Source organism: Tupaia chinensis, unplaced genomic scaffold (genome assembly GCF_000334495.1).
Source record: "Tupaia chinensis unplaced genomic scaffold, TupChi_1.0 Scaffold000286_1, whole genome shotgun sequence".
NCBI lineage: Eukaryota > Metazoa > Chordata > Mammalia > Scandentia > Tupaiidae > Tupaia > Tupaia belangeri.
Genome location: NW_006159770.1, coordinates 645,179 through 656,474, shown reverse-complemented (window position 1 = coordinate 656,474; position 11,296 = coordinate 645,179). Strand labels below are relative to the sequence as shown.

Sequence of the window (11,296 nt, the reverse complement as noted above, 5' to 3'; positions counted from 1 at the left end):
CGGTGGTTTGAGGGGCGGTGGTGGGGTGAGGGGACGTGGAGGGGTGAGGGGTCATGGGGGGGCGAGGTCATGTGGAGAGGTCTGGAAACCCAGAAGGCTCTGGGGCTGCATCAGGGTGTGACGTTGGGTCGGGGTTCTGGGTCGGGCCAGATCCTGGGGTCAGCGAGGCCGGGGAAAGGCGGGTCCCCTCGGAGGGCACCGAGGCATCAGAGGTCAGCTCTGTGGACACAGTGGGTGGTGGGGTGGGCGAGAGCGCCGGGGTCAGCGCCACAGCCTCCCCGGGGTCAGGGCTGGACAAGGTGTCATCAGGGCTTGTCAAAATGAGGTCAGGGTTCATCCAGGACGCCGGGTCTGGGGTGAGCGGCGAAGTGTCAGGAGGGACGGAGGTGGCCTCCCACGTCCCGGCCGAGTCGGGGGTAAGCTGTGGCCCCGAGTCAGAGGTCAGCGGAGGGTCCGGGGGTCCCGGAGAGGCGGAGGGAGCAGGAGACGGAGCGGGGGGTGCAGTCCTGGCAGCGGGCCACGGCCTCCTCCGCGGGGAACCTAGGGGAGCAAAGACAGATGCCGAGGTCAGCCCGCCCCGCCCCCCGAGGCGCAGGCCAACGGGAAGGCACAGAGCTTGTGACGTCACAGGTCGCCGGCAGACTTCGCCCGGCCCTAGTGCCCCTCCTCCCGCCGGCGCGGATGTCGCCAGGCGCCACCTGGTGTCCTCTCCTGCAGGAGATGGCGGGACACTCGGGATCAGGCCGCGTGGGGGTGCGAGAGAGGCGGAGCAGGAGCGCACGCGACGTGGGGTACGGGAGAGGCGGAACGGGGGCGCATGCGCGTTGGGGGTGCGGGAGAGGCGAAGCAGGGGCACACACTTTGGGGGTGCGGGAGAGGAGGAACGGGGGCACGCAACGCGTAGGGGTGCGGGAGAGGCGGAGCTGGGGCGCACTCGCTTTGGGGGTGCGGGAGGGGCGGAACAGGGACACACGCGCACGCACGTTGGGGGTGCGGGAGAGGCGGGGAAGGCTGGAGTGCCGTGTGGGGTGCAGCAGCGTCCAGAGGGTGCAGAGAACGGGAATTCTGAGGCACTAGGGTAGGAAGGTGTCAGGGCAGGAAAGGAGGCAGCGATTTGCCAGGTGGTGTGGAAGGGTAACCCTAGCCATCAAGATACGTGTACTTTTTAAAATATGAATTTAATTTTGTTTATTGTTATTATTTTAATTCACCAAAAACAGAGAGAGTGCGAAAGGGAAGGTGAGAAAGCAAGCCACTAGGTCCAGAGCTCTAACTTGTCACCTCTACTCCACTTGCTGGCCCCTCAAGACACACCGGTGTATGTAATATTTTAAACAATCAAAACTGAGAGAAAATCCAGTGAAGAAAAAGTTAACTCTTTTTTTTTTTTGGAGAGGTTTTCGCTATAGGGCGCGTGCGCTCGCCGGACAGACAGAGACAGAGAGACAGAAAGCGAGAAATCACCCCCAGGCGGATGGCCACGCGTGATTTTTAGGACACCAGGTCCGGGACTCAAGCTGTGCTGTCAGCCACGTGGGAGCCAACACCTTACGACCACACCACTGACGGGCCTCGATCTCTTTTCCAACTGTATTTTATTTCTTTCTCCTAAGAGCAACAGAGAGAAAGTGGCCCCAGCAGGGGCTCCATGACTCAGCCAGCCCAGCCTGGGCACACGTGTGCCCTGCGTGTACAGGGAGACCTTAGGACACGGACCCCAACGTCCCCGAGAGGCCCACGCCCCGCTGGGCCGCGTTACTGCTCACCGCTGTGAGCACTGTGGCAGGACTGTGTTTACCTCCTGGCCAGCTTTCTGGTGTGCCTTTACACTTGGGGCCTGAGTCAGGAGCCTCACCCTCTTCCTGGCCCGGTGTCAGGCGAGTCCAGACTTCATACCCTTCCTACACTGAAGGAGATCAGGCCACTTGCCTGCAGCCACGCGGACGCAGTCTGGGGACGAGATTTGTTCCACACGTCCTCAGAGACGGCTGGTGGGCGGTCTGCACTGTCCAGCGGGGCGGCCACGGGCCCCGGCTACTGAGCACCTGAGATGAGGCCAGGTGCCAGCCGGGGGAAGCCGAGTGGCCGCTTTCTGCATTTGGTGCATTTACATTTAAACTGTCACCCCTGTTAGCAGCTGCCAGCATGGGACAGCACAGCTCCAGGGTCTTCCTCCTCCTCCTGCAGGCCTTCGGGAGGCACCCCTTCCCCACCCTCCTTTTTCTTTAGAGAGATTTCTGCGCTAGGACTAGGGCGGGTGTGGTCACCAGTGAGACAGACTCTCCAGGGCGGTGGCCACATCACACATATCACATCGCATCCCTCCTCCGTTCTCTTGGGATTTGGGCACACGCACGCACACATGCATCTGATGTGAGTTTTAAGCCATCAGGTCCGGGACTCAAACCATGGTCCACTATGTGGGAGTCCAGGGATGTAACCATGACACCATCTGGTGGTCCCTCCATCCTCCTTTAAAGAGTGGAGATGGCTTGGCCTTGAGTCTGGCTGTTCAAGTCCTAGCTCCAGCACTTCTTAGCAGGGTGGCCGGGCAAGTCTCTCAGCCGCCTGAATCTCAGTTGCCCTACGTGTGGACCATGGGTGTCCAAAGCATCTCCCTTGCAGACTGGCCACGAGGACTCGCGGACAGGTGGAAATGCACTTAGCACCATGCTGAGCGAGCTCCACGCACTCCCGTGATTATTGTCAGTCCCTGCTGTCTGGGCCCCGACTTCTCCCCTCCGTGAAATGGGCAGAGCTCCAGCCCGTGCCGTCGAGCTCCCAGGGCTGTATGAAGACTGAAGGGACAGTGCTCAGCACAGGGCATGCTGCTTGATGGATGGGCTTCCAGAATCTCGTCTCAGATACCTACAGCGGCGATGTTTCGAGATTTCCAGGCCCAAGGTGCAGAGCGAAGTATACTCCTCAAAACGTAGTCTTCAGGGACCAGCAGTTAGCGTAATGGCTATGTCGCTGGACTCCCACGTAGTCGACCGCGGTTCACATCCCGGACCCGGTGGCTTAGAACTCACACCGGGCGAGTGTGCGTGTGTGCCCAAGATCCCGAGAGGAGAATGGAGGAAAAGGGATTGCAGGGTGGTCAGCCCCTCTGGGGGGTGATTTCTCGCTTTCTGTCTCTCTGTCTCTCTCTGTCTGTCTGGTGAGCGCACGCGCCCTATAGCGAAAACCTCTCCAAAAAAAGCAAAACAAAAAAAAAATAAACCGTCGTCTTCTGTGGTCCCTGCAGCATCGCCTCTCGTCCTGCTTTACTTCCATTCCAATCCTTTTCCCCCAATCTCCTCCTCACCTCTCCCACAGGCACCTCCAGTCCGTGCACCTGACCTGCGGTCTTACCAGGCGCACTCTCAGAGCCCAGGGCCTTTTGTAAGCATATATGCATTGGGGTTTGTGCTTCTAATTTTTACGAGTAACGGCGGCTGGAAGTCTCGTTTCTGACTCTCCCCCTTCACTAGTACACTGTGAGCGCCTGCCCCTGCGGCGTGTGCGCACCAGAAACCGCTCCAGCTGCTGTCGCCCCCACGGCGTGTGCCGCTGCCTTTCTCTGGTCCATCTCCCCAGTGCTGGACACTTGCCTCCAACTACTGACAGCAGAGTTCCAAAACCAGCCTCATGTGTGTCTCTGTATAAGCCACTGTAAGAACTCTGGACCAGCACTTAGCGTAATGGCTATGTCGCTGGACTCCCATGTAGTCGACCACAGTTCGAGTCCCGGACCCGGCGGCTTAAACTCATGCCAGATGCGTGTGAGTGCGCGCCCAGGATCCCGAGAGGAGAATGGAGGAGAAGGGATTGCAGCGTGGCCATCCCCCCGGGGGGTGATTTCTCACTTTCTGTCTCTCTGTCTCTCTCTGTCTTTCTGGCAAGTGCACGCGCCCTATGGCAAAAACCTCTCCAAAAAAAAAAAATTTTCTCTGGAGGGGTCAGCAGGTGGCATGATGGTTAGGAATGCTGGACTCCCACATGGCCGACCACGGTTCGAGTACTGGACCTGGCAGCTTGCTTTCTCACTTTCCCTCTCACTCTGTCTCAACAAAAAAAAAAAAAAAGAAGAAGAAGAATTTCTCTGGAATATAAATATAGGCATAGGCTTGCAGGGTTATAGTTTGTCATCATACTTAATTTTACTAAGTACTGCAACATTATTTTATCACACAGCTATATCCAGGAGGGACGACTGCCTCTCCACAGTCTTGCCCACACTTACTATTATCCACATTCTACTATTTTCTATGCATACCATTGTTTTTATTTGTATTTTTTTTCTTTTCTTTCCTTTTTTTTTTTTTTTTTTGCCATAGGGCATCTGTGCTCACCAGAGAGACAGAGATGAGGAAAGTGAGAAAGCACCACCCCCAGGGGAGATGACCATGTCGTAATCCCTTCCCCTCCATTCTCCTCTCAGGATTTTGAGCGTGTATACACATGTACTTAGTGTGTTTTTCAAGCCACTGGGTCTGGGACTCGAAGCACGCAGCTGGCCATGTGGGACCCAGCGGCCTTCACCACCACGCCCTGGCTGGCCCTGTATTTCCAATTCTTTTTGAGCACGAGCATCACTATATGTATGTGGCCTTTGGGGCGTTATTTCCTGTAACTCACCTGTTTGCGTCTTTGGCTCATCCTCCTTTAAGCTTCCTGTCATCTTGTGTGTCAGAGCGACCTCCACAGTCTAAGTCAGGGCCTCAGCCTCAGCCACACCGACGCCTGGGCTGGACGTCCTCTGCCAAGGACGCTGCCCCAGGTGTCCTCGGACCTTTAATGCCATCCCAGCTCCTGCCCATCAGGGGCAGTGGGCGGCCTCTCCACTTCCAGTCATGGCAATCCAAAATGCCAAATGCAGAACCACCCCTCATAGAGGGCCAGGGTCTAGGTAACAATAATCCCTTGGTTTAGGAGATACGTATGGGGACTTCAGGAAGTTCATGAGAAAATGGAATCAAAGTGCAAGTTTATTTTGGTTTGGTGCACAAAAATTGAAATCCATGCGTAACTTTTTCATAATGTACATTTTCCATGAACTTTCTGGAGGCTTCTTGTATTAATGTAGGTCTGGGGTAAGAGCTAGGTTGCCACTGGGGAGTTTGGAACCCATCTCCCGGCCACATCCCTCACCCCAGCCATGACCTTACCTGTGTCCCCGTGGATTCTGGGAGCCAGAGCTGGATGGCCTGGGCTCCTGGTGGCGCTAGTGGTGAATGTGGATCCAGGTGTGCGTGCACTGGGGGTCCCCCTGGACATGCCCCTTCTCGAAGGTGTGTCCTGTGTGCAGGGAGGCTCGTAACCATCTCTGTCACCTAGAAAGACAGACACAGGGGAGAGGGTTCGGGCTGCACTCCTTCAGCTTGATCCTCCTTGCTCCTGCAGCCCCAGGGCCGGTGTCACCCTGTCTCAGCTGGGCCATCGCTCTCACCTTCTTCCCAACCTTGCAGCCACCCTGGCGGTTCGGTCAGGATGCTCTTGGCTACTAGTAGCCGAAACTGTGACTAAATTAGCTCTGAAGAATTATTTATGGGACCAGCAGATGGCTTAATGGCTATGTCGCTGGTCACCCACGTAGTTGACCACAATTCTAGTCCTGGACCCAGAGGCTTAAAACTCACTTCGAACGCATGTACATGTGTGCCCAAAATCCAGAGAGGAGAATGGAGGAGAAGGGATTGCGGCGTGGTCATCCCCCCCGGGCCCTATATAGCTAAAACCTCTCTACTATATATATATATATATATGTAAAATTTTAATTTGATCAGAGAGAGAGGAAGTGAGAAAGCAAGCTGCCAGGTCTGGGACTGGAACCATGGTTGGCCATGTAGCAGTCTAGTGCCTTAACTACCATGCCACCTGCCAGCTCTAGACTAGTTCTTAGAATCAGAGTATGGGATCAGCAGATGGTATAATGGGTGCGTCGCTGGACTCCCTCTGTAGTCAACCGCAGTTCAAGTCCCGGACCCAGCAACTTCAAACTCATTCTGGGCACGTGTGCATACATGCCCAAAATCCTGAAGGGAGAATGGAGGAGGAGGGATTGCAGTGTGGCCATCCCCCCTGGGGGGGTGATCTCTCACTTTCTGTCTCTCTGTCTGTCTCTGTCTCTCCAGCGAGCACACGCGCCCTGTAACAAAAATTTCTCAGAATAAAGGCTTTGTTACTTCAGCTCTCTGAAGCTCCCATCACTACTACTCTTCTTTCCTATAGGAGGAAAGAAACACAGTGTTTTCATTAATTGACGGCCTGGAACATTTCTCTCCCCCCTTTGGTTGAATGTTCTTTTTTAAAGAATTATTTTATTTACCTTGGGACCAGTAGTTAGCGTAATGGTTATGTTGCTGGACTCCCATGTAGTTGACCGCGGTTCGAGTCCTGGACCCGGTGGCTTAAACTCACACTGGGCGCGTGTGCGTGCGTGCCCAAGATCCCGAGAGGAGAATGGAGGAGAAGGGACTGCGGCATGGCCATCCCCCCTGGGAGGTGATTTCTCACTTTCTGTCTCTCCGTCTCTCTCTGTCTGTCTGGTGAGCACATGCACCATAGAGCAAAAAACCTCTCCACAGGAAAAAAAGAAAAGAAAAAAAAAAGAATTATTTTATTCACCTTTTTTTTTTTTTAACTTGCCCAGAGAGGGATAGAGCGAGAGAGAGAGAGAGGGGGAAAGTGAAAAAGCAAGCTACCAGGTCTTGGACTTGAGCCACAGATGGGAGTGCAGCGTCCCTAACCACCATACCACTTGCTAGCCCCTGGTCGAATATTCTTGATAATCTCTATATAACAATTTTATATATTACAAATTTATAATATTTATCATGGAAAAACTATGCATATCAAAAACTTTTGCACCAAGGGAACCAGCAGTTAGCGTAATGGCTATGTCGCTGGACTCCCACGTAGTCGACCGCGGTTCATGTCCCGGACCCGGTGGCTTAAAACTCACGCCGGGCGCGTGTGCGTGCGTGCCCAAGATCCCGAGAGGAGAATGGAGGAGAAGGGATTGCGGCGTGACCATCCCCCCTGGGGGGTGATTTCTCGCTTTCTGTCTCTATGTCTCTCTCTGTCTGTCTGGCGAGCGCACGCGCCCTACAGTGAAAATCTCTCAAAAAAAAAAAAAAAAAAAAACTTTTGCACCAAAATAAACTTGTACTTTAATCTGTTTTCCACAAACTCTCTAAGCCCCATACACCATTTTTTAAATAAATATTTTATTTCGTTTTACTTATGATTATTGTTATTATTTTAATTTGACCAGAGACAGAGAGGGAATGAGAAGGCAAGCTGCCAGGTCCAGGACTGGAACTGTGGCCAGTCCTGTGAGAGTCCAGTGCCTTAACCACCAGGCTATCTGCTGGTCCCGCCATATGCCATCATATGGAGGGAGAAGATAGCCTTCTAGCTTGCTAAGTCGAAAAGGTTATTTTAACCACAGCTTCCCTTTTCAATCTTTTCTCCTTATGCATGTAGCGAGCGTGACATGCAAGAGAGGGCGTGAGGTGAGCGCCCTTCACAGGGTCTGGCCGTGCCACGGTCCTCCTCATCCTGCCCTGGCCCCGGGCACTTGGGCCCAACATGCTTCAGGCCGACTGGGCATGGCTGCCGCGCGCAGCTGGGTTCTCCTGAGCGGACGGTACTGCTGCGCCCAGGCCAGCCCAGCCACATACCGTCCGGGCCACCACCTTAGTGTGCAACCCAGTGCCTTCCGGTGTCCTCCCGGGGTGCGCCCATCCCACACCCACGGCCAAGGGCGTTCTCATCACCCAACACGGAGCTCCATGCCCTCAACACAGCTCACTTCACTTTCTTGTTTTAGAGAGATTTTTGCTATCTGGTGCATGCACTCGCCAGAGAGCCGGGGAGAAGTCACCCCCAGGGGAAAGCTCACTTTACTTTTACGATGTTTATTTTTAAGAATTATTTATTTAATTGTATTTATTATTACTATTATTATTTTTTTTTGGTGGGGGGAGAGGTTTTTGCTATAGAGCGCATGCACTGGCCAGAAAGACAGAGAGAGACAGAGAGAGAAAAATCACCCCCCCAAGGGGGATGGCCATGCTGCAATCCCCTCTCCTCCATTCTCCTCTCAGGATCTTGGGCACACACACCCCCATGTCCAGCATGAGTTTAAGCCACTGGGTCTGGGACTCGAACCTCGGTCGGCTACATGGGAGACCAGCGACATAGCCATTATGCCAACTGCTGGTCCCATTATTATGACTTTAATTTGCTACAGGCCACGTGCACTCACCAGAGAGAGAGGAAAAGTAGGAAAGCAAGCTGCCAGGTCTGAGACTTGAACTGCGGTCGGCCACGTGGGAGTCGAGTGCTTCAACAACCACACAACCTGCTGGCCCCAGGATGGTGTCTTTTCAGACGGGTCTCACCATGCTGCAACTTTCCTCCCTCAGCCTCCCGAGCAGCTGGTACCTCAGGCGTGTAATGGCACCCCGGCAGTTCAGGGTAGGCAGGGAACTGACCCGGGGCCTCCCAGGTGGCCCCAGCCTGCCAATCAGCAGCGTGAAGCATGTCCTTCCGCTGCTGCTCTTACCCGCCTGGATCATCAGCCGACTTCCTCTGTGACACGAACCTGGGAGGCCACACCCTGACGGACCTTCCGGGCGCTCCCTGACCACCACTCCGAGTCCCCGGTGCCTGCAGCACAGAGTCCGTGATCCGCCCCTTCCTCAGGACCTGCCCAGCCACACCTCTAGCGTGGGCTCTGGCCTGACCCTGCCCCACACTTACCCTTTCCTACCACCGAGCCTTGGTCCAGGCTGCCCCTGCACCTGGGGGTCCCCGCCCCTCCATCTGCTGTCCACGGGAGCCCACAGACATTCTCCCACGGAGAGGAGACTGCATGTGGCCATCCCCTGAGGAGTGGTTTCTCACTCTCCATCTCTGTCTCTCTCTATAGTGAGTGCTCTATAGCAAGAATCTCTCTAAGCAAAAGGAAAAAGACATTCTCCCCTCTACATACGCAGCCAGGAGGAAGGACAGTGTCCAAGAGCCCAGGCCAGGCGGAGGCAGTCACTCTGAGCTCTGTGGCTGCCCTGACCACAGAAGTCCCAAGTGCGTTCCCTAGCAGCAGGGCAGGCCCAGGCTCACCTGGTGGCCGGCGTTGCGGACGCCATATGGTTATGAACCATTCTCTTTTTTTTGAGAGTTTTTTGCTATAGGGCGCGTGTGCTTGCCAGACAGACAGAGACAGAGAGACAGAAAGCGAGAAATCATCCCCCCGGGGGGATGGCCACGCCACAATCCCTTCTCCTCCATTCTCCTCTCGGGATCTTGGGCACGCACGCACACGCGCCCAGTGTGAGTTTAAGCCACCAGGTCCGGGACCTGAGGCATGGTCGACCATGTGGGAGTCCAGTGATATAGCCACTATGTCCTCTGCGGGTCCCCTGACACGCGGTTTTAAAGACAAGGAACAGCAGCACTGCCCAGTCACGGCCTGCATGCTGTGGCTCTTGGCCTCCCCTAGCTGCCGTCCCGCACCAGCGCGGGCTCTCCTCGGGCAGCATTTCCACTGGACTGCGGTCAGTCCAACCCCTTCACACCAGGCTGGTCCTTTACGTTTCTTCCTCTCTTTCACAAGAGTGAGCGACAGAGATGCACAAGCACACCAGGTCTCGGGCCACCACCCACTTCCCCACCAGCCTTCCCAGAAGCTGCAGTCTGGAACACGCGTGCCCGAGGGGACTGTACAAACCCAGGTCTTCCGCAAGACCAGCAGCAGTTGAGCCGCGCGGCACAGGCTGGCCCTGACCTCATGTCGGTTCTGCAGCTCCGGCACTCCAGGGCCACTTCTGTTGTGCGTCAGGGCGCAAGGACTGAGTGCACCCTTCCTGGCTTGCGGTCCCATCCCACCTCATGCTGCAGAGGCCATAGGACTGCCTGCTGTGCCCCCTCCCAGCTGCTCTGTGACTCGGTGTCCTCGTCTGTACAGTGGGTACCGTCATAGCTCCGCTTCAGGGCCAGGCACCTGTAAGCTAGTCTTTGCATCAAATTACACAGAACTCTGGTTCATTCTTTTCGTTTGTTTGCTACAGGGCATGCGCATGCCTCAGAGCGAGAGAGCAAGTGAGTGCAGCCCAGAGACAGCTATGCTGCAACCCCTTCTCCACCGTGCAGGGTCTGGGGTGCACACGCACCTGGTGTGACCCAACCTGCAAAGTCGGCCACATGGGATCCAACTGCCTTAGCCACACCACCAGCGGGCCTTCTTCGCCGTCTTTGGTTTTGTTTTGTTTTGTTTTAAAACGAGGTCTCACCATGTCTGGGCCCTCCTGCCTTGGTCTCCGGGCTCTCTCAGACAGGGCTCGGTATGTTGCCCAGGCCAGCCTTGAGCCGACAACCCTCCTGTCTCAGCCTCCCTGGGTCGCTGAGATTACAGGCAACGGCCACCAAGCCTAGTCTGAAGGTTGGACTGAGAATCAGCTCAGTGCCATGCGGTTCCTCTTGCGGAGCAGTGTCCTAGCAGTGTGTCCTGCCATGGCTGGGCCCGCTGGTTCACGTTTTCATTCTTTCTTTTTTTGAGAGAGAGATTTTTGCAATAGGGCACTTGCACTTGCCAGAGAGACAGAGAGACAGAAAGCAAGAAATCACCCCCACTGGGGAATGGCCACACCACAATCCCTTCTCTTCCATGCTCCTCTCAGGATTTTGGGTGTGGATTCACAAGCACCCGGTGTGAGTTTTAAGCTTCTGGGTCTGGGACTTGAACTGTGGTTGACTACTCTGGAGTCCAGCAAATAACCATGATACCATCTGCTGGTCCCTGGTTCGTGCTTTTTAACCACTGTGTAATATCCTATCGTCAGAGGACAACCCCGGATTATCTATGTCCCAGGACAGCTGTGCAGTTGTCCTCAACGTTATGCTGTTAATAGTGATGAGCACAGGGAGCAGGAGTTGGCGTAATGGCTGTGTCGCTGGATTTCCATGTAGTTAACGACAGTTCAAGTTCCAGACCCGGTGGCTTAAACTCACGCCGGGCGCGTGTGCGTGCATGCCCAAGATCTTGAGAGGAGAATGGAGAAGGGATTGTGGCATGGCCATCCCCCCGGAGGGTGATTTCTCACTTTCTATCTCTCTGTCTCTCTCTGTCTTTTTGGCGAGCACATGTGCCCTATCGCCAAAAAAATTCTCTAATGATAATAATAATAATAATAATAATGACGAGTGCTGGGCCTTGAGGGAGAATTTCTTGGCACCTTCTTGTGGAACTGCTGGGTGAAGGCAGGTGTGTGTTCCAGCTGCCGCCCCGCCGCTCTCCTCCGTGGGCACA

At 54.9% G+C, this 11,296-nt stretch overlaps 1 protein-coding gene across 1 annotated transcript in view; it reads right to left on the bottom strand.

Moving 5' to 3' along the window:
- SSC5D (scavenger receptor cysteine rich family member with 5 domains) overlaps nt 1-11,296 on the bottom strand; it is a gene marked incomplete at its 5' end in the record, with an annotated part of 31,608 nt that overhangs the window by 1,121 nt on the left and 19,191 nt on the right. The window contains 2 exons of the mRNA XM_006150388.2: nt 71-540; nt 5,151-5,315. Of these exons, the coding sequence (XP_006150450.2) occupies nt 71-540; nt 5,151-5,315 (635 nt within the window). The remainder of the gene's footprint in view (nt 1-70; nt 541-5,150; nt 5,316-11,296) is intronic.